We start from the raw sequence: 23459 nt of genomic DNA, 5'->3' as shown, positions 1-23459 counted from the left end.
TGTTCTATTTTTCCTACCTCTCTACTTTGCAATTCAAATTTCTCACACTGTACAAATGCTGATTTTTGTACTTTCTTAAATGAACTAAGAGTATTATGATTTATATTTCTCACCTTGATGGCAGGGTGTAGGGAGGGGACAAATGGTTCAGGTCACTGCCCTAAAGTCTAAAGTAAATCTTTGGAACATTGGGCAGTGGGATCAGAATTGGATAGTACTGTTGTTACTGCCTTGAAGGAAATATCTGAGCAGATTGATAAAGAATGTTTGAATAACTGCAGGAAATCTTTAATTTTTAGGTGTTATCAGATGTTTCATCACAGATCTGTGTAAACTTTTAATGTATCAATAACATTCCACTGCTGCTCAAAGATCACTGCTACTGCCATAGGACACTTCCAATACCAAAACACCAGAGGGCTGATTTGGGAAAATTAGTTTTCTCTGACTCCTGGGTAATGAATTAGAACCATTTAAAGGAATTACATTGGTCTCTTCAGGTAACTAGGATGTCATTTAGTAAGCTGGTATTTTAGTTAAACAAAATATATACCTTTAGTCAGTACCATGCCTGAAGAGTAATTAGATAGCTGCTCCATAAATGTGGTTCTGAAAGGTCATATGGCGAGTGTCAGCCTTTTTATGACAACACTGTACTCTCTTATAAATGCCTGAAAATGGCCCATGGGAATGCTAAAACAACAAGGAAAGGTTTATGATGCTAACTACAAACATTTCATCTCTTGTTACAGCCATGCAAATTATTATAGGTCCATTGACAATGGGAAAAATTTACTGAGCTTAAAACAAATCATACAGCATTTAACGGTATAAAAAATTAAAATGGAAAAAATATGTCAGAAAGCTTGGGGATCACTTAAGTTATTAAGCTAGCTGTCTTAAAAGCATATATGGGTCTTGTGAATATATTGTATACCAGAAAATTCTTGCTAAGCTCATTTGTGTTTCTTGTGTAATCATGTATAAAACAGATGGAATAAATCTATTAAAGCTTTATCTATTTTTTTCATGTTCAGATTACATGCAAGTTTCTTTACTCTTTTTTCATCTATGCAGTTAATGTGCTCACTACTGTGTTTTAAGGACAAGGAAAAATGCTGGCATGTTGTAAAACAATTGTTCTTAAGGAGCCTATGAAAATGCACTAACTCCTCATTCTTTTCTCTGTTTTGGCACATCCAAAATTATTAGTCTAATTAGTTAAAATTTTATGCAGAAAAGAAAAAGTTAGATTATCAGTTTTTTACTTGTAAAGAACTAATATGTACCTCCTGCACACTCCATCTCCTAATATCCTCTTTAATATCTACTCCTTTCTACTGTCTCATTCCTCCAGAGTCCTGTACCCCTTTCACTTTAGGGCAGGAGTTGGCAAATTTTTCTGTAAAAAAAGAGTTAGTAGATATTTTAGGTTCTGTGAGTCATACAATCTTTGTCACAACCATACAATTCTGCTGTTTCAGGTGAAGATAGCTACAGACGATACATAAATGACTGACCATAGGTGTGTTTCAATGAAACTTTATTTATAGACACTGAAGAGGTTTGCATTTCATATCATTTTCATGTGTCATAAATACTATTCTTCTTTTAATTTCTTTCAACTATTTAAAAATGCAAAAACCATTCTTGTATATCTTACAAAACTGGAATTAGGCCAGATTTGGTCCATGGGCCACAGTATAGTGACTATTGGTCTAGTGGCAATGTTGCTTCTTCAAGGGCTGAGTAACTTTCACTCAAATCACAGGCCAAAAGGAAACTCTCATGGCTGGGGTGCGTTGGCTCACGCCTGTAATCCTAGCACTCTGCGAGGCCGAAGAGGGAGGATCACTTGAGGTCAGGAGTTCAAGACCAGCCTGAACAAGATCGAAATCCCATCTCTACTAAAAATAGAAAAAATTAGCTGGACATAGTGGTACGCACCTGTAGTCCCAGCTATTTGGGAGGCCGAGGCAGGAGGATCGCTTAAGCCCAAGAGTTGGAGGTTGCTGTGAGGTAGGCTGATGCCACAGCACTCTAGCCCAGGCAACAGAGTGAGACTTTGTCTTAAAAAAAAAAAAAAAGAAAGAAAAGAAAACTCTCTAAAGATGGTTCTGTTTATAAAGTTTTCCCATATGACACATTCAAAGCTTTAGAGTCATCAATATGTCCCTAGTTTTCCATTGGTTGTCCCACTTTTGTTAGCCTATCCATTGAAAACTATTTTAAGATTTACAGAGACTTTTTCCATTTTTCATCATGAAAAAGTATATAAAAAATACTGCATATGGGGTTAGAACAGGAAACCAGGTTGAAAGAAGCATGGGTTCTGTTCCCAGTCTGGGGATTCAGTTTTTTGACTGGATAAATAACCGACTGCTTCACATCTCATTTTCTTTGTCTGGAAAGTCAGAATTGCCAATTGTTGTTACTGAACAGTTATATTAAATGTTAAAGGATATGTGGGTGGAGATTAAATTTATATCTTCCAAAGTAGCCACATTTTCAGAAAAAATGTGAGTTCTTTTTTTTTTAATGCCATAATACACAACTGAAAAGATAAGTATTTCTGAAGAGGAATCTTGTGGGTGATTTGTTCTGAACATTTTGATATAGAAGAAAATCTAAACCTAAGGGTGAGATCAAGCAAACTATAGCACAAAATATACATATGTAAAACCCCATGGTTTTCTTATGTGATTACTATTACCAGGAGAGGTTTGGTTTAGGGATCTGTAAAAATGTTTTCGGCCTTTAAGTATAACGCTTAGAGCCAGTTCCAGGCTCAGTTAGTTCCAGTTGAAAGTGTGAATGTTCAGCAAAAGGATGTTTTTGAAAGGAGACTGAAAATCCGCTGTGCCAGATACCTGAAACGTTGTTAGGGTATTCAGTGGAAAATTTCATTTCCACATTATAAATAACTGTAGGATATTTTAAGGGATCCAAGACTAGTAACTTCCAAGACCTGCTTATATTAGTTTCACTGAAATGTGAAATGGAGGGAGGATGCCGAGAAAAGCTATAAAGCTGGGTTACTGGATATGATTAATTAAAATAAATAATCTCACCATTGATTAAATTGTCCTTAAAATCCCTAACCATTGAGGCCTGCCTAATTTGCTCTCCACCAAATGAAACAAAGACAGGGCATGATGGAGGAAAAAAGAGGAAAAGTCCTTACCACGCTTTCTTAAATTCAAACGCTCCTACAATTTCATATTCAAAAAAAGCCCCTCTGGTCGTCCATATTTGAAATATTGACTCTTTTTTAGTGTCGTTAAATTTCAGGGAGTTCCGTGTTCTGCAGACTTCCTGAGAGGAGAAGGCCAAGCCCAGAGAAGGCGGCATATCACCCATCATAGCAGTTATTGAATTTTTATCTCCCTTTGACGACAGAAATAATCCATTTCCTGTAACTCCTCCCCTCCTTTGCAGCCCCTACACATTTAAAAACAAAAAACAAGTCAGAGATCTCTGTTAGGCAGTGACACAACACGCGCAAATTAAAATTGTCCCCGTAAAAGACAAAAAGAAAAGAAAAAGGCAAAAAGGCAAAAAGCCATTAAGCGTGTGTGTGTGTGTGTGTGTGTGTGTGTGTGTGTATGTTTGTGTGTGTGTGTGTGAGTTGCATATTTATGAAGGTCACTGTGAGGAGGATGTACGAGGTGGATGTGCAAGTGTGTCTGAGTACGTGAGAATGGACGTGTAAGGTATGAGAGTAATGGACGCAGTGTCTCTTTCTTTTTTGAGGGGGAAACCTGCCTTCCCTTCCTGGGTCGGCTGCCTGTGGCTCGGGGAGACTTGTGCACGCAGGAAGCACGACGGTGCCCAGGGTTAGAGCTCTCCCCTGTGACCGAAAAGATAATTAAAAATTGCACGCGCAGGAGACAGCTCAGCTCCTTGCTGTGCGTCTAGTTCGTCCGGATAAGTGGCTTCTCGCACCCTGGCGGCGCCCAGACGCGGAGGCCAAGGAGTAGGTGGCTGAGGGGGGTGTCATAGCGGGTGGCTCGGAATCGCCTCTCGGCGTCACGGAGGGTGGCCGTGGGAAGGCCGAGCGGGCGGGAGGGGCGCGTCAGGGAGGCTTGCGTCTGTGGTGGGCATTTGAGGGAGAGGCGGGAACGTGGAGAGAAAAGTGGGAAAGGGAAACACAGACGAGGGAGGCGTGGAGTTGTGAATAAATAAAAGGGAAGGTAAAAATAAAACCCCAAAGGACAGAGAGCAGTGTCCCCTGAACTCCCTCCTTACGCCCGTGAGAGCGCACACCTAGGTACCCTCCACCCCCAGCTCCGCTCCGCGGTCTGGAAGCCGCTCGGTCCCCAGTGCATCTCTTCAGAGGGGCAATCCTGGTCTCAAAGTCAGGCAACCAAAGCCCTCCAAGTTCATCTCGTGCTTTCGACAGGCACCAGGCCCCCCTCTTCCGCGTCCCTGGCGCTCTTTGAGCCCTTCCAGGCCCCTTCTAGGGCGCGGACCCTGACGCGGGCTCCGCCAGTGGAAGCAACGCTTTAAAAACCGAGAGGGAGGGTCGTGGCAGGTCGCTACCAGGGTGAGGGAGGCGTTTGTGCCGAGCAATAAAAACACCCATTAATGGGTATGGCAATTGCAATCAAATAAGATGGGAGGGGGTGAGTGATGCCCCAACCATCCTTACTTCTTAATACACCGATGAGGGGAGCATTCTAATTTTTAAATTTATAAAATCACTTACTACTGTGTCAGCTACCTTATAGGGAATCTTTGAAACTTTGGCAACTTTATGCAAACACATATCCGTGCTTTGGAAGGTTTACAAGAGTTTGATAATCGGCAAGAAACGTAGCAGTACACAACCCAGAGGATGAAACTGCACTGTGGCCCCTTCTTAGGGTGGAATAGCCTCAAGCGGATTTCCCGGCTTCTGCGGGCGCAGCACATTGTTTTATTTGTTTTGAAGGCTCAGAGTTTTGAGGCTGGTCGGAGACACCCACGTGCTTCTGACTCTCATCAGCGTAATGATCGCCCTAGCCAGAGTCGTGTCTATATAAACCACAAAAACCTAATCATTAGAAATCCCAGCCTCCAAAAACCACATTTTAGGTAAAAAAGTGCCGCTTTTCCCCCCGCGCTCCTTCATCCTCTCGACCACAACTTTTTTGGGGGATCCAAAGTCGCTTTTTAAACCCACATTAGGAAATAAATACATAAATAGCCATTGAAGCATTTTTAATTTTTAATTTTTTTTCCCCAAGAGTGGTGAGGAAGAAAGTTAAGACTTAGTTGTAGATGCATAATAGACTTAATAAAAGATTGAAATTAATGGAAAACTGCTGGAGTTTTTCCCCAGTAAGGGTTTTTGCGACTTACTTTAATCACCAAGCTGACAGTTTTCTAGACTTTTAAAAAACTCATCCTTGTTTTTCTAAGAATGACAAGATTGAATATATAAGAAGTGTCCAGCCATCCACTTGAGTTTCTAAAAACTATTTTGACTAGTCTTCCCCTCCCCCATATTTTTGTGTCACTTAAGACAGAAATCACCCAAACCCTGCAAAATCTTTCTTTTTCTCCGGGAGCCGCTCCGGCAGAGGTTGGGGGTGGGGGTGGGAGGGTGCTGAGTGCTGAGAAGTGAGCACAGACGCTCAAGAATTTTCCTTCCTCCTCGCTTGAAGTTACAACGAAAAATAACGACAGTCAGATCAGCTGGAGGCTCTCTGGCGTCTCAGCGTCAACCTCGTCCGACCAAGAGGGGGTTCCTTGTCTTGGGGCCGGGGGAGCAAAAGGACGCGACCCGGCGAGATCCCCCTATCCTGGGGCCGCCTCCCTGGGCTGCGGGAGCTGCGCGCCGCGCGCGGGGGCTGCTTCTCGCGGCCGGCGGGCGGCGGCAGTGGCTGCGATTCGCGGACTCGAGATCCGTTGCCCCGAGATCCGCTGCCCGCGACTTACCTCCTGGTACCCTGAAGCGCGAGGGACAAGGGAGCTTTGCAAAGCAGAAGGGAGTGGATGCAAGGAGGTGGCGGTGAGAGGACGAGAAGAAAAGAAGGGAAAGGAAGGAGCCGAGCCGGGAGCCGGGCTGGCAGCCGCCGCGGGAGGAATCTGAGCGTGCAGCCGGCGCGGGGGGAGCGGCGGCCGCCGCGGAGGCGGCGGGAGCGGCGGCGCGGGAGGGCGGAGGCGCGGACGCCTGCAGCTGGGTAGCAGCGCGCGGCGCGGCGCGGCGGTGGCGGGCAGCGAGCGGCAATGCCGGCCCCGGGGCTGGACTGCTGAACCCACGCCGCCTCCCCACCGAACTCAAGCTGGGAGGGGGCGCCAGCGCACCCAGGACGCGGCGCCCCAAGGGACCTCACTCCAAGCTGCAAACTCAAGTCCCCCGCCTCCCCGGGCCAAACACACCCCCGCGCCCGTTTGCAGCTGCCACCCGGGGTGTTCCAAAGGCTCCGGCAAAGATCTTCTCCTCCCGGGTCTCCCTGCCCGCCAACCCGACTACTCCGCATCGCCACCGCTGGCCCCCAACAGACTCTGCCTGGCAGTCGCCTTCATCGAACTTGATTTCTCACCTCCTCAGCCCCATCGCCTCCATCCCCTTTCCCCCCGTCTCGCCTCCACCCCCCCAATTTCCTCCTCGCCCCTCATTTCCACCCTCCTCCCCCTCCCCCGGCCACTTCGCTAACTTGTGGCTGTTGTGATGCGTATTCCCGTAGATCCGAGCACCAGCCGGCGCTTCAGCCCCCCCTCCAGCAGCCTGCAGCCCGGCAAAATGAGCGACGTGAGCCCGGTGGTGGCTGCGCAACAGCAGCAGCAGCAGCAGCAGCAGCAGCAACAGCAGCAGCACCAGCAGCAGCAGCAGCAGGAGGCGGCGGCGGCGGCAGCGGCGGCGGCAGCGGCGGCGGCGGCAGCTGCTGTGCCCCGGTTGCGGCCGCCGCACGACAACCGCACCATGGTGGAGATCATCGCTGACCACCCGGCCGAACTGGTCCGCACCGACAGCCCCAACTTCCTGTGCTCGGTGCTGCCCTCGCACTGGCGCTGCAACAAGACCCTGCCCGTGGCCTTCAAGGTAAGAGGCTACGGCCGCCCCCCGCCCCCGGCCGGGCACTGCGGAACCTGCCCGCCGGCGTCTCTAAGCCCACGGGGGCTGGGCCCCCGACGGCCTCCAAGACCTCCTGTCTTGGCGGCTCTGACCCGAGAAACCCCCGCTAGCCTTCTTCCTCCGGATGCCCCCGCGCAAATCCCTGTGTCTCCCACCTGTGCCCGCTGCCATCCCGACCTCAGCCCTTGTCCCCCTTACCGGCTCATCACCCCTCAAGTCTCCGGCCCCCGTTGTAACCCACCCCCTTGCGCAGTCTCCCCAACCCCCGGAGCCCCAAGGTGCCCTCTGCACCGCGAACCCCACTTGCTGCACACGCCCCCTTCCCCACGCGCGAAGCTTCCCCGCACTCCCTCCCGGGACTCCTGCGCCCACCTCCCCGGCATCCTGGCAGGCCCCCACCGCGGGCTGCCTGCGCCCCTCTCTCCGGGATTCCGCGCCCTCCCACGCGCTTCCCTCCCACCCGGACGCCCCTCTGGGGGTCTCGGCGTCCTCTTCCCTGAGCTGCTGAGCTCAGCGGCCCTGGCCCCTCTCCGGCTCCGGGGTCCCGGCGCCCGGCATTCGCGCCCGGAGGTGGGCGCGGGATGCCGGCTTCGGCGCGTGGGCCGCATTGCCCGTAACCAGGAGGGTCCCAGACAAACCGAGGGACTCCGGGAGGTGTCAGGACCGTAGTGCTCGCTCTGCTCGCTGACCCGCGCCCGTTCCCGTTATCGGGAGGAAGGCGGGGCTGCCGTGGTCTCCGAGCGCCCCGAGGCGGGGAAGCTTCGGGGTCCCGGCGCGGAACCCGCGAGGGCCGGGAGGCGCGGGCCGGGGGAGGGGGCGGGGGCTCGGGCCGCCTCTTCCAGCCGGGACCGAGCTCCCGCCTCGCCTCGCCTCGCCTCGCCTGGGAGGGATGAGGGAAACCTGTGGAACAACTTCGGTCCTCCGGACTTGAAAACTGAGGTGAAATTTTGCAGATTTACTTTATTATTATCTTTAAATGAGTTAAATCCCAAAGGCCTCTTGCTTCTGAGAGGTCGCGGGAGGCTCCCGCCGGAGGCCGGGGCGCAGAGGGAGCGAGCCTCGCGGCTTCAGAGAGGCGGCCGCGCGTCCGGCCTCCTCCGCCCGCCGGCCCGTTAGTTTGAGGGCGGGTGGCGGCTGCGGCAGTCGCAGGCAGCTGCTCCTCAGGTGGAGGGTGTACGAGCTGGGGCCTCTCGCAGTAGCCCGATGGGTCTCCGTAACTCGATCTGGATTTCCCGGGGCAGCCCTCGCCAGGGGGAGACGCGGAGCCCCCAGGACCGAGCGCGCCCTGGATGGATGGGGAAGCGAGTTCCCAGGCTGTCCACACTCGCGGGACTAGATGCCAGGGATAGAGGGGTGGGGTGAACCAGACGTAGAGACGAGCACTCTCAGAAAGACGCCTCAGGCCCTTTCCAACCCCTGAACTCCAGTGGGTGGGCCCGGGTCCCCTGGGCTCTGGGATCTGTGGAGAGCAGGGTAAGCGAGGCCTTGGGGTGAGGGAAAAGGAGGAATCCTGCCAGTTCCTCCGCTGTGGACCCTGGGGCCACCCTCCCACGGGCCACTGGCAGTTCCCGGTTGTTGATCACCCCCTACCCCACGCACCAATTCGGATTCCGTGTGTGGGTGGGGTGGAAAGAAAGAAGAGTCCAGGTCAATTAGAGCTGGTTATCTCTCCAGGTCTTGTATCAGAACAGAAATCAGAATGAATTGTTATGGAAAGGGGATGTTGCATTCTGGGGCAAGTTTCATTTTGCAGTTGGCCCAAGGGGAAAAAAAAATTTTTTTTTAACCGTCATATTTCTCCTTTTATGAACCACCTATTTAGTAGGTTAATGTTTTCTTCCTGGAAATATACAAATTCAGGATATATGTGAATTGTAGAAATTTAAATTTCCATGCAAGAGGTATCATTTACAATGTTCATCGTCCAAGGGCCCAGAGTTTTCTAATTAACCTTACGTGAGGGTGGAAGTTTGTTTCCATCAATGCCGTCCTTCGTACCCTAAAAACCAAAAAACCTGGTTGAAAAACAGCAAAAAATACAAATAAGTAGATGTTTTTACCTATACAATGCCACACATCAGGATTCGTGAAAATATAAGGATAGGTGCTTGCATTTTAAAGATATTTAGATGTTTGATGTTCTGTATACGGTTCTGCTAAACATATTTAAGGTCTGTCTTGAACTATTCTTTTGTATTTATGATGCTGAATTGATTTTGAGCATGAGTATTTTGGGTAGAAAGGATGTTTTTGGCATAAAGAAAGAATGCAATTTAGTTTGAACTAGTCTGAGATAATTTGGTTATAGCTTTCTCACTACCACCCTTTTACAATTACTTTGAAAATAAATTTTGCTCTTTGCTGTTAATCATATTTGTTAATTACACACAGTGCATTTTTGTTATTTTAACCAGTAGACAAACCATAGATAACACAAGTCCATATTAAATTGAATTTTTTAATGCATATTAATTGATTACTGAATTGAGTTATCCTAACCCTAACTTGGAATGTTTTCCCACCCCATACATATGTTTAATGGAATTCAAAAAGTGGGTGATAGTCCAAATCCACTCAGTATAGATTTTGTCTTTCTGCTGAAAAAAATATATAGATAGTTGGAACATCTAGATTTTCACAACAGTTTTTATCATTTTCACTTGAATGATGTAAAAACAACCTCACTTTACCTTACTTTTGGAATAAAAGCCTGACTGCACTGGACTTCTCTGCTCTTGTATTATAATAAAATACATCTGCAATGAAGAAATAATACGAAGAAGTCTTCATTTTAAAAGTGGTGACAGCAGTTTGGCTATCATATTTAGAGCTATGTACAAAATAAATTATAGCGTCATTGGGCAGATAGCAGATAGGTAAATGTGTTTGAAAACACATATACACAGAACTTAATTGTTGAGAAGTCTGGTATTCAAATCAATACAATATTTATTGGGGCCATATTTTATATCTATGACATTGAACTCTATACTGCAGAGGATTAGAAATAAACTCAATAGACTGTTTTAATATTTTAATTTAAAATAGTGCTTCAACATGATATTGACAACGTAGTGCAATAAGAATTAAGTAATGTATTAATGTTCATCTGATTTTGTGTTGGGATTGTATAAAAATTATTTATACTTGACACATAAAAATGCAAAAACAGCTAGTATACTTTATGCGAAGTTGTTTATTAGCATTGTATTTTTAACAAAGTTCTGCAGTTTTGAAATGTTCAGTCCTCCCAGGTGTCAAGGAAATGGAAATAAATATTTTTAACATTTCTTTCGGGTGTATCTCACTAAAAGCTTAAAATAGTTAAGGCATACTATTAGCTCCTTTCTGTCCCAGATTATGCTAGTGACAAAGAAGCAATTTGCAAATTCAGCTCATTAGCTGATGGTAAGGTAGACATAATGGAGAGAACATGTCAACCCTGCATCCAGTAGCACGCTTTTAGTTAGGGGTCTGTCAGCATTTCCACTGTGAAGCCTGATGTTTAGGGTTTATAACTCAGTTGCTTTAAATAGCTTCAAGCTGAAACACTGCAGAAATTTTAAGTCCAGATGTATATTTTAAAACTAAAAGTAGTGCAAACCTATTGCACTGTTTTAAGTTAGAGAACGCTGGACTATATATATTTACCAGTATCGTATGTTTTTCTGGCAGTGTTAAAGAAAGAAAACATATTTTTAGATATATGATCTGGTATTCATAGTTAATTCTGTATCTTTAATAATGCCTTTCAGTATTTGTCAAAAAGAAGGTTTCAAAATGACGGAGCAGTTTTTACCTGAAAATAATATTTTGACATCATTGGCCATTTTTCTCTCTTCAAAAACAAGTATGCAACTAATAAACACTTGACACTAGTGAGTTGTATTTTTCTTATGTATTTATTGATCAGATTTTATGTTTGTATCTTTTTGAATCTAATTTTACCTAAACAAGGGAAATCGGTTACTAAGCCTGTTAAATCCTTATGAACCCTAATATAAGTTGTTATGCAAAATTATGTGAATCAATGAATTTCGAGTTGTATAAAGAAAGATACATTTTTGTATTATGCCTTTAAATGCAATAAAATATATTTAAAGTTAAGTATTTTAGGATTAAATATATAACACTTATTGGTAAGGTTATTGGAAAAAATAATTTTAGGTGGAAAAACATATTTAAAATTTTTTTAGAAGCATTTGAAAAAAGGTATGGTAGATACCTTTCATTATTTTCCCCCCTTTGGCATTACTGTTAGTATCCTTTCAAAATTCCAGAATAACCATTATTAGATGATACATGGCCTATAAATTGGCTTAGATTGAAATTATTTCCGTCGAAATTTCTCTTTGACATGTATTTTAAAAATATGAAATGAAATATTGTATTTATTTTCTTCTCTTGAATTAAATTGGCTTTTCCAAAACTGTGAGTTAAATTCTAAAAATTGGCTCATGCCTGTAATCCTAGCATTCTGGAAGGCTGAGGTGGGAGGATCACTTGAGGTCAGGAGTTCAAGACCAGCCTGAGCAAGAATGAGATCCGTTTCTACCAAAAATAGAAAAAATTAGCCTCGCATGGTGGCAGGCGCCTAGTCTAGTCTCAGCTACTCCGGAGGCTGAGGCAGGAGGATCACTTAAGCCCAGGAGTTTGAGGTTGCTATCGTGTTGCCATTGCACTCTACCCAGGGCGATAGAGTAAGACTATGTCTCACCAAAAAAAAAAAAAAAAAAAAAAAAAAAAAATTATCTGTAGTATTTGTTGAAACCTTTTGATAGCTTATTTAAAGTTATGTTTAAATAATTACCATAGGAATAAAATTTTTGCTTTTTGCAATTAGTGTCTCACCTCTTTTTATTACAAAGAAATATTTGACCCCATTCTATTTTGAAAAATAATTATATTTCATTTATACTGTAAATACAATGTGCCAAATGATGTTGGCCTGTAGGAGTAATTGATTAGATAAGACTAGACTTCTGTCCGTGGAAATGTTACAGGCAATTTCAGTTTCTGTATAATAGGACCACAGAAATAATTTTAAGGGTCTGAGTTAATTCTCCATTGCTCCTCTTTCAGAGTGATTCACAGTTTTAGTCATAAGGAGTCTCATACAAAATTTCAATAGCATTGCTAGAGTTAAATATCCTTTCACTTTATTTTGTACAAGCCACATATCATGTGATTTAAATGCTAGTTATAGTGAGGTGTGCTAAATAAAGGAACTTCTTTCTCTATTCTGAAATGTCAGGACAGAAAATTACTTCTCCCTTCCCATGAAGTTTCTTCATTTTGTAGATTTTATATTTTAAAAACACTTAGAAATGTTGTTAGGGTTTCATCACAAATTATTCTTTGCAGAGCAGGGCTTTTGTATTGGGTCATATGGAAACAGATTGTAATTTGTCCTTATCCGTAACTAGTTAAAGAGTGATTTTTGACTGCGCTTTGCCCCTTAAAATGTTTTTCCATTGCTTGGGTTTGGTACAGACGAAATGTGTAAAAATTTCTTGATTCTTTTGGTTTTCTTTTAGATAAACACAGTTGAGAATCTCCAAGGGAAACTTTTTAGCTTCAGAGATCTGCTTTTTAAAAACATTCAAACATATAATTACACTTCTGATTGATATAAAGTCAAATACAGTATTCCCCCACAACACCCCTCAACATACACTGCCTCAGAAAAACATTGGGTAATCTGATTTGGTCGAGTGACTAGCAGAAAAAAACCAATATATTTAGTCATTAAACTAGAGTTCGGCCTTAATAGGAAAGGTTGTCACTACGTCACATTGACATTTTTTTCAGGTCTTGTTCTAGGCCTTATAGAACAGCCATATAATTTGTGATTATCTATTTGTTTTCTTAAATGTGATATGTAAAACAGACCAATATTTAATATGGTCATTATTATGCTGCTTAAGCATAATAAGATGGATTTATGTATTTCACTCTTAGGGATCTTTTCTTTCATATTTTCCCATATTGAATCAATTTTCCTTTTCTTCTAACTAAAAAAATCCATTATGTTAAAAATATGCAGTAAAATAATAATGTCCCAGAGCTCTTGAAAACCTTTCTAATAGGGCATATCTCTTTATTTTTTTTTCTGAAATTTAGCCAGACTGGAGTGAAACCCACCAACAGTCATTCTATATCTCTCAGCAACACCAAAGAACGTCTCAGGACATGAAGTGAAGAATTACATACTGGTTTGAACCCTTTAAGGGTGCTTATAAGTAAAAGCCTATGTTTAGCAGACAGCAGACTTGGAACAGAACACTATGTTACCCTCCTTGTCTTACAAAAAGCACATCATTATAATTATACTCTATACTTATATAGTATCTTCTACATTTTGCAGACTTAAAACAATTATTTCCAATTTATATTGGAAAACTGTGGTTTCTGCCAATTTATATTGGAAAACTGTGGTTTCTGGAGACCAGCTTACTTGTGCAAGGTTGTGGCAGATACGTAGCAGAAGTGGGGAAAAAAGTGGAGCCTCTTGATTTTTAGTGTATTTGTTATTTTCTAAACAGTACGGCTTTTCTCCTGTTATTATTAATGTGCTTACTGGTTCCATATTTTCTTTGACATAGCTACACAGCAGGTGTTAAAACACAATATGCTGAGTGTACAAAATGTCAAACATTCAGATGAATATTGGCAAACGTAGTAAATTATTTCAGTATTTTCAAATGTTCTCATTTTGGCATTGTGAATATGAAAAATTGAAAAGCACATTCGTCCATCAGGAGTATAGCATTACCTGTAATCAGTAGCCACTCAAGGTACTAGATTAAATATGCAGAGAGGAAGTCTTGTTCTCAGGGGATTTGCTCTTAACTTAGGGGAGTTCTTTGAGAATAGCTATATAGTGCAAGTTAAGGGTAGTCAGCATAATTCCCTCTCTCCTCTGGGATGGTGAAAGTTGTCAGAAAACTAGTCTGGAGCAAGGGAGATCACTGTTAGCATGGGATGCTGACTCAACCTTTCACTGGTTCTCTCTCTCAGAGTTTTAGCTAGTAGCCCCACCGACTTCTGGCTGTGGGAAGTGGGGCTCTCTATGGAGCTACTTCATTTATTTATTTCAAAACTATTTATTAAGTAATTATTATGTGCTGGGCACTGTTTTGAAAGCAGGACATACAGTGGCAAACAAGACAGATGAGATGAAGGCCCTGCTTTCATGTAGTTTCCAAACTAATATAATCTGGACTCCTAGGAGTGAGTCCTTCAGCTTTGGGCTAGTATGTCAAAAGTAGTAGTAGATCATTAACATATGTATGTTGAGATGAGGATCACTTGAGTATGGTGGGATGCTGTGAAGAGGGGGTTCTACAAGGAAAACTTTACGATTTTTAATTTAACAACAAAGTGCCAAATAGAAGGCATGGAACTGAGAAACAGCCCAAGAGAAAAGCAAACGTGACAAACATATTGACAGATTTTGTTTGTTTGGTTGTTTTCCTGGCTGAAGGAGAGGATGTAGTGGAGTGTTCATAGATGGGGAAATTCAGCCCTAAAATACAAGGATAGTAATGTATGTTTTATCACACCGTAAGAAATGTACTTTAATGAGAGTATATACCAAGTGTATTGGAAACATAGAATTAAATGCTTGGATTTGTCTTAATGGAAATGTTGACAAAGGAGGGAGTAACACTAGAAGTAGAAGAAGATAAGTTGGGTGTTTACCAGACAGGCAAGTACACAGGGGTGTTATTATCAGAGAGTAGTGGGCTACTTTAGCTGGGGCCATTGCTTAGTTACCATGAGGGCATCTGGAAGCTGAATGAGGAAGACATGGAAGTAATATGAACATAGGGTCCCGGAAGTTAGTTGAGAGAAAGGATTGTTATTAAGGGGCAGGGTCTTGGTAGTGAATTAAGAATAGTATGTTTAGTATATAACAGTGAAAGATCTGCAAAAGCATTCCCTTACCAGGCTTGTTGTAATCACAGGCACACATTTGCAAGTTAGCTGACTCAGGTTAAAGTCTGATCTGTAGTCTTGGCGCAGAGTAAATGTTCATAAGTCTCACAGACTGATTATTCTGGATCCTTATTTGATGAATTAATCTGCTTCAGATTAACTGTTGAAGATTAAGGAGGCAAATGTGTCATTCTATGGTGGCAGATGGGACAAGATAGTGTGGCTAAGGGTATATTTTTTTGTCTATGCTTCTCAATTTGTCATTGATCATTTTCAGTCTGGTATATATTTTTATTCTGTACTTAGATCTTAAATTTCTTGATGTCTTTGGTTATCTCACTGGGTTCCACTACAGAGTGGGCATTCAGTAAATATTTATAGTGTCATTAAAGGCTGAATTTCTAGCCCAAAGTAAGGAGGTGAAATGTAGACCACACTGTATCTATATAGTTAGGAACTATATAGTTAGGAACTCACTATATAGTTTGGCTCTATATAGTTAAGAACTCCAAGGTTTCACTTAAAAATCTCCCATAGAGCTGACCAGATTTGCTATTTTTTGGCCTATGATCTGGATGAGACCACACTTCAGGGCTCTCTCTGAGAGGAAGGTTGCAGACAAGTGATACCTTAACCTGTATGATACAATCTGCAGGTGGGGTATCAGCCATCCTTCTGTGGAATAATTCCTATGGACAATCTAACATGGAGATTCAATAAAAAAGGACATATATTCTGTGCAGAATCCAACAACAAATGAAGTAAATTTTTGCCTGCCTTTGAAATGGGTGGACCCTGAAACATTGGTCTGTTTGAAGTGGCATCATAACCTATATACAGATGCTTCATTCCTGTTTGCAGTTACCAGACTAGAGCACTAAGTCCTGATAAGACACAACATTTACAATGAGAATATTCTCAGTTTTTAAGCTTTTATGATGTGCCATTATTGCTGCTGTGTTTCCTGTTTTATATAGGTGGTAGCCCTTGGAGAGGTACCAGATGGGACTGTGGTTACTGTCATGGCGGGTAATGACGAAAATTATTCTGCTGAGCTCCGAAATGCCTCTGCTGTCATGAAAAACCAAGTAGCAAGGTTCAACGATCTGAGATTTGTGGGCCGGAGTGGACGAGGTAGGTCTCTGACTTTTAGTACTGATAGTAGAATAAACACATTAGGATCTCTGATGAAACGTGGACCAGTCTGTATACAAATCAGCACCTTCTTTTTCTGAATAGAATTACTGAAGATTTGATTTAAATACATCCAGATGAAGTTGAGTGTTTTTCTGAGTACTCAGGCCTTTTTCATTTGTTTTATGGTATTGAAAATTCAAACAATGTTTTCAGAAGAACTAGCTCCTGATTTTCACTGGTTGTGAGCATATAGAGGTAGACAAAAGAACAGTTGGAGGATCAACTTCTGAAATATGAGGAGTTAAATAACTGAGTAAATTGAGTGGTAAAAGGGGAAAGAAAAATGAAGGCATTGGATCAATTTCCTGATAATATCAATTTTGCTCTAAGTTGTAGCAAGGACAGCTAGCATAATGCTCTTCACTTATCACATATGTTACTTCTATAGGATTTAATTTACTTTCATAATAAGAATCTATATTAAAAAATTATGATTTTTTCCAGAAGGCTTTTCATTTGAATAAGTAAATAATATATTACTTATGTTAGAATGACTATGTAAAGTTGCCTAGACAGATGAATGGTCGGGACTCAAATCCACACTATGTAAGGGTTTTCACCATTTGAGTCCATGCTCAAGTGTTAGGAATCCTTAGACTGATCATAAAATAGAAAATAATCCCATGTAGCGTTTTGCAGTTGTTTGATAAATGGGTTAATGTTTTTAAAAAGTCTCTGAGGAGACCAATATTTTGGATTTTATTTACTTACTCTACACAGAGACGTTTACTAGTCATTCACCTATTAGAAGTATTATGCTTATCTATTTATTTATTGAATCTAATAATTCCATTTTAAGTACTTCAATAAGAAGAGAGAAAATAGACCACTTTAGGACTGAGGCATAATAAATTATAAAGCCCTATGGAATCACTGCAACCCAAGTTTGAATTAGGACATGAGAAGCACCAATTTTTAAACCATGTCTAATAATTGCTCTTTAGTTTGGATCAGATGTCAAATTATTACCATTGTAAAAACTTGATAAGGGAAATTCAAGCAAGGCTGTTTCCGATGAGTAGTTTTAGTTTACTTTCTAGGAACAAAGCCAAGTAGTTGTACTTTTTAACTAAAAAAAAAAAAAAAATGATTCATGCTAATGAGATACTGTCACTGAAAGGTTGTTTGAAATAAAATGAGGCTCAGAGCCTCTGGTAGAATCAAAACTAAAGGGGTTATCTCTGCATCAGGTTAAGTTTCCTTTCATTAAAAGACACATCCTATGTTACTTTTGACTGATTAGGTTTGGAATATGTGTGTGTATAATCACTCTTTTTTTTCCCCTCAGTTATTCATGCAGGTCCACAGTACAATTAAAGTTTCTCTTTTTTTCCCAGTTAGAATCAAGAAAAATGTCGACATGGTGATTTACCTGTGTGCTCTGAATTGCATCTTTCTTCTTATCTACTTATCTACTTTCTTCTTAATTAGAGTAATGAATTTTAGTATTTAAAAGATTGGGTGCTATCCTTAATTTTACTTTACAGATTCAAGCTAGTGTTTTCATTTATCTTGCTTTTGTATGATATAGGTGCTGCATAACTTTTTTCTGATCAATTTGAGTAGAAACTATGGCAAAGTGATAGTATACTTTGTAAACCCTCAACATATTTATTTAAGAAACTTCAAAGAGAAACAAAGGGTGTGCACTGTTTTACTATATTGGCTTTCTGAGTTTTGGCTGGTTTCCCAAATAGCAATTTTTATATTAAAAAAAAAAAGACAGACTTAACTGCTTGCAGACTTTTCACGCATGGAAGATGAAGAAAGCTTCTTTTGATGAAGTGTAATTATGTCCAAACAGAGCTGACCCCCTCCCCCTATATTTCTTATGATCTTAACTGAAGAAAGTAGGATTTTTCCTTTGAAGCAGCCGGGACTTGGTGGAGGATCTGAAATGCTACAGTCTGCTGCCAGAGGCAGGATGGAGAAATTGGTCCAGACTTGTCTTCGAGACTTAGATGGGGGGTAGGGGGAACGGATGGAGAGAGAAAGAAAAATTGATTTATCACTAATAACAGATTTTTATATCATTACCTTAACATTGTATGAAAGGAAACAGTACTATCAAGGTGAAATGAAGAAGAAACAAGGACAGAGAACACAAATAAGAGATAATGCTGAAAAAAAAAGGATCAGTTTTTCAGTGGCAGGAAACCCTTTAACCTGCCTTTGTACCTGACCTGCTTTATAACAGACTCCAGTTTCCTCTTTGATTTTCACACTTCTTCATTTCTCTTAAGTTATTAAGCCTGGATCAACATGCTGCTACCATTGTATTTTCTTTCCCAACTTTAAAAATTTTCTATTTTCAGTAGTGTTAAGAAATAAAAAAAACACCAAGTTCCTCAAATATTACACTTTTTTTTCTTTCTACTGGTAGAAACATAAACTCTCAGAAATTGAAAACAATCTTAGATTTAAAAAGAAGTCATGTCACTATTTACTTTGACTTTATGGTCATCTTATGACCACAACTTTTGAAAGTGCTTTGGAATAAATGTAAAACATTAATGCAACTTGTATTAAGTTAGGGGTAGCTTATGGTTTTTAATTGTCTTTTCTTTATTTCTCCTCTGTATTTTAAGCAGAAGTGTTTAAAATGACTTTGGTCTTTAAATTTTTTTGGTGTGCTTCCTCTCTTTTGACATTAAGCATGCTGCTTTTAATTTACAAGCATTTTTAAGCATCTGCAGTGTGCAGAGCATGGAACCATGTCAGTTTAGGGTATAGTCCTGCTTACAGTCTTATCCCTTCTGACTATTCCTGGAAGCCCCTCAGGCTGGATTGGGATTGTCTACCAATGATAGTTCCCTATGTTTATCTTAGAAAATATATGACTTGATATATTGCACAACTAGTTCTAGATGAAGCTGTGGATGATACAATTAGTTATCCAGTGATTGCTGGTTCCCTAAGAAAGAGCTTGCATTTTTAAGTGAGAGTCTGCATTTTTATCACTTATGGAAAGTGGTTAAAAAATGGGATTTAGAATTTCTTTTAATTTAAGGAAATCATAAATGCCCACATGAACATTTGACTTAGGAAATGTGTTATTATAATAATATGAGGAACCAATTACCAAGTTGGGTGGTAATTTCTGACAGTTTCTTCAACATTACATACATTTTTCTTCTGATGGGGCTATAAGAATTGGAAGGAACCTCCTTGATTTTTGTTCTGTTGTTAAAGTACATCTTGATCCTTAGGATTTGATTTTGGAAGATCATAGTTATATTTAAATACTTGTTTCCTCCAGCAGACCCACCTCTTTTTAAAAGTTGTTTTTTTAGGATGCTGATTCCACTCTGATCATTTAGATGCTTTGTACTTGAAGGTTGAAGTTTATATTTGGTTTGTTCCTATGTGAGGTGTTTCCATGAATTTGGGAGAAGCATAGATGATTTTTAATATCCTAAATGAGCTGTAAAAGTCTAAAATAGAAATATTCCCAAAACCAGTTTAGATAAATCCATGGACAATATCTCTAGCAGGTTATTTAAAGACACTAAGGATAATTGAGATCTACATATATCCTTGATTTTTGAAGATCAGTGCCACAGGTGGCAACAGCCTTTGAAACATGACCTTTGGAGCCACTGTTAGAAATGTAATTCTGGGTCCTTGATCCCACCCCAAATGGCATTTTGAAATGTTTTAATGTAAATTAACTTTCCATCTTGAGATTTAGCTTTTTTACTTCTTAGGGTTTTTTCATTGTTTTGAGAGGCTAATCTGTACCCACTGGCTTCCTATTCAGGTTTCTTATTTCCATTTCTGTAGACTTTCAGTTTTCTGTAACTAGTTTGGACTCCTGGCTGGTTTATTCTTCTGGTTAGTCTTAATGTTTGTAATAAAGCCTCTCTGTTCCTTAACCAATTAAATTACTTACTTAAATCCATGTAATATCCAATATATAGTGGATAAAAATATGTTATATTGATGACACTTTAAAAATAGATGCTTTCGTCATCCTGGCTAGGATATTGCATTAGTCCATTTATATTTACTGTTTCTTGGACACATAGAGGTGACTGAGACACATCTATAAATAAATTACCTATTTTTAAAAAATGTTTTCTGGCAAAGTGGCAGAATTTTTAAAAAGTGCATTAATTTTAGGGTCTGAAAGGCATGGATTGATATCTTCATTTTTTTCACTTATTGTGTGAATTTGGGTAAATTCCTAAGTCTTGCTCGGCTTCAGCTTCTTTGTGAAATGGGGATAAGTCTAACTGGAGGGGATTAAATGAGATAATGTATATGAAGTGGCTGGCGCTTAATAGGTTTCTAATCAACATTCATCTTTCTCTGTTCAATTCCCCCCTGACCCCCAATTCCTGTTTTTTATTTACCCTTGACCATGGGAAAATATAGCCAGGAAGACTTAAAACTATATATACTCAGTAACAAATGATATGTGTCTTAAACAGATTTTGGGAACTTACATGGTCGAGGTTGAAAAGAAAACCCATTCACTAGACTTGACAGCCAAAGACCTGTTCTACATTAAGGCTTGTATATAACCTGTTCCATATTAAGCTTTGAAAAGATTGCATTAAACTTTGCATTGCTACATATTGTCTAAGATTTGTGTTTTGATTTAATACCCTCAGCTTTCAGTAAAGGGAAAAAGAGTCTCTGCCCAAAAAACAAAGCAAATCAAAATGAGCTTTTTAAAAGTCTGTTACAGGAGCAGACTAAATGAGTACTCTGGCCCGAGGTTGCTGAATGTTTTATTGAGTCACTGTTTCACACCCACCTTTTCCTGTCTTGTAACAGTTTGCAGTTTTGACTATCTGACATGACTAACCGTTGCAAATCTAACTGATTACAACTGTCAGTAAGTCTGTGTAACAGAGAATGGTATCTTCTTCTGGAGAAAGCAGGCATCTAAATCTGCTGCTAAACTTTTTCCCTGTCTTTTTTTCTTCTCTTATTTGTCTCTTTTAGCTCTTTAATTTGAAGCATCAGATGTAATATTTCAATGAAACACACCTCTGCTCAAAGTAAAAATTCATGTTTACATTGAGAGATGTCATGTTCATTGAGCAAAACAAAAGTCACTATCAGGGAGTTCAAGATTTAACAACAGAAATGTATGTCAGGGGAGAGGTGGACAGGGGGGAGAAAAACTTTGTTCCAGTAATGATGAAATCATCATACCACAGGCACATTAAGGCCAGGACAGGAGACACTGGCTCCTGTTAAAACGATTCCCATAAGAACTTTCCTCTTTCATCTTCTTATTGTAGTGCAGTTAAGCAAATGAAATACTAAAGCCATGTGAAGTAAATAATAAAATCAACAATGATTTGCTATTGTTCTCTTCATGGGGTCATGACCTAATCCTAAATAAAGACTTCGAAAATTGTCTGTGCTTGGATGTGTTCTTGATGTGGGAGAAAATTGAAACAAAAAGCACCTTCCTCAGGTGGACCAAGGTTTTTGTTTTTATTACAACTGTTGCTACTGAGGAGCTTTTTTGGAATTGAGGCCTTCCTGTACGGTACTGCAATGGGGATGATGATCTTAACACTCAGCAACTTTAGAAATGTCCTAAAGTGGCCATCAGATGTTTTCCAATTTAAAATAAGGAGTCCTGGCCCTTGTCTTTATTTCATTGCCTCCTCAGTGATGCTTAAATGTAATTTGGACATCTATGCTGTTATATGATCATCAGTACTATCCATTTATATTCACTATGTATTCTCCCCTTTTAAATCTGCAGGCAAGAGTTTCACCTTGACCATAACTGTCTTCACAAATCCTCCCCAAGTAGCCACCTATCACAGAGCAATTAAAGTTACAGTGGATGGACCTCGGGAACCTAGAAGTAAGTACTTGTCTTTCTATCGAGTATGGTAATAGAGTTTCCAGAGACCCTATGAGGAATTTATTCCAGATGAGTTAGTGTTACTTTCAAGTCCATAATGTCTTTCTATCTGCATAGATTTTTAGTGAGCGACAATTACTAGAACTTCACAGTTAGTGAAAAGTAAAATGACAGTTTTAACCTCTGCCACAAAATTGCTAAGACTTCCATAACTTTAGGAAATGAAAAAAGAATTATTCAGTCACTGTAACTATTTGCTAAGAAATTCTGCTCATCCACTGTACACAATAGACAGCAGAATAGACCCATGAGAGCTGAGCAAGAAAACAATAAGCTTAAAAATCTTGAGCTTAGTCAAAAAGCATTTGCATGTGTTTCCCATGGCCTAAGAATGTGTTTTAGCTTTTTAACTCGCCCACTCAATTCCCTTTATAAAGAGCACACTGCTTAATTACAAAGAATTTATTTGCAGATGATAACTTGCTTGATTGTTACAACACTGTTGTTTGGTCATGCTCTAGTAATTGTTATAGGTAGTTTCTTTTAATAGATAGAGTCAAACTGGATTTAAATCTTCCTTGGTTTATTTGTCTGTCTGGATCTCCAGAAGGTTTAACCAGCAGTCAGTTTAAAGTAGCGCACGTAATCTTTTCGGGCCAATAATGTATTTTCCTCCAAAATCTAGGTTGAAACAGGCTTGCTTTCCCCTGCAGAAACTGATTCGAACAAACTCGGCAGAGCAGTATTTAAATATATTCAGAGATTAAAGATTATTTGATATATAAACCATTAACAATTCTGTGCCAATGGAAACATCATGTAGAACTCTGCCTTGGCTGAGTGAATACATTGGAGTCTTAGCCATTACATTTAAGGAGTTTAATTTGGTTTGCGGTGGAGGTACTTCTGGCAAAAGTATTTGTTCTATAACAGTACACCTGCCTGGACCATGAGAGTGGCATATCTTTTCTTCCCCTAAAATGACAGAAAAGGGCTGGTAAGGTTTTTCCTCTACCCAAGTAGCCTACCTTTTAGCAGCGGGAATATGTGGTGGTTCCCGTCCCTTTTGCTGCTGTCTCTTTTCACAAAGGCTGACTGCTTGCCCAAACTAGGGAGGTTTCCTGCCTCAAAAGCAAGTCTTTGAGGTTTTTGTTTTTTCCTCCTTTCATGTGTATGGCATTCTTCCAGGTTCATAATATTGGGTCAGTGTTGGCCCTGTCTGTTCAGTTTAGAAATGTCCTTTTAGGTGGTTGCCGTGCATATGTGTGTAAGCCCCAAGTCTCCAGTCCTAAGGGCTAATAGTTATGCAGTGCAGGTGGATAGAACAGAGCAGGGCTGTTTTGCCTGGTTTGGGGCTTTGCCTGAATTTTCTGAACAGCCATACATCGGGATGATGCCTTATGATAGAAGACATCTTCTAAC

At 40.9% G+C, this 23459-nt stretch overlaps 1 protein-coding gene across 4 annotated transcripts in view; it reads left to right on the top strand.

The window, feature by feature from the left end:
* Positions 1-6559: 6559 nt before the first annotated feature.
* RUNX2 (RUNX family transcription factor 2) overlaps positions 6560-23459 on the top strand; it is a 129242-nt gene continuing 112342 nt past the window's right edge. For all 4 annotated transcript variants that reach the window (XM_020287001.2, XM_020286996.2, XM_020286995.2 and 1 more), the window contains exons 1-3: positions 6560-7030; positions 15982-16138; positions 21933-22037. In XM_020287001.2, the coding sequence (XP_020142590.2) occupies positions 6659-7030; positions 15982-16138; positions 21933-22037 (634 nt within the window). In that variant the 5' untranslated portion in view covers positions 6560-6658. The remainder of the gene's footprint in view (positions 7031-15981; positions 16139-21932; positions 22038-23459) is intronic.

The sequence above is a fragment of the Microcebus murinus genome, chromosome 5, assembly GCF_040939455.1.
Source record: "Microcebus murinus isolate Inina chromosome 5, M.murinus_Inina_mat1.0, whole genome shotgun sequence".
Lineage (NCBI taxonomy): Eukaryota > Metazoa > Chordata > Mammalia > Primates > Cheirogaleidae > Microcebus > Microcebus murinus.
Note: the sequence above shows the minus strand (reverse complement) of the source record. Positions and strands in the feature narration are given on the sequence as shown.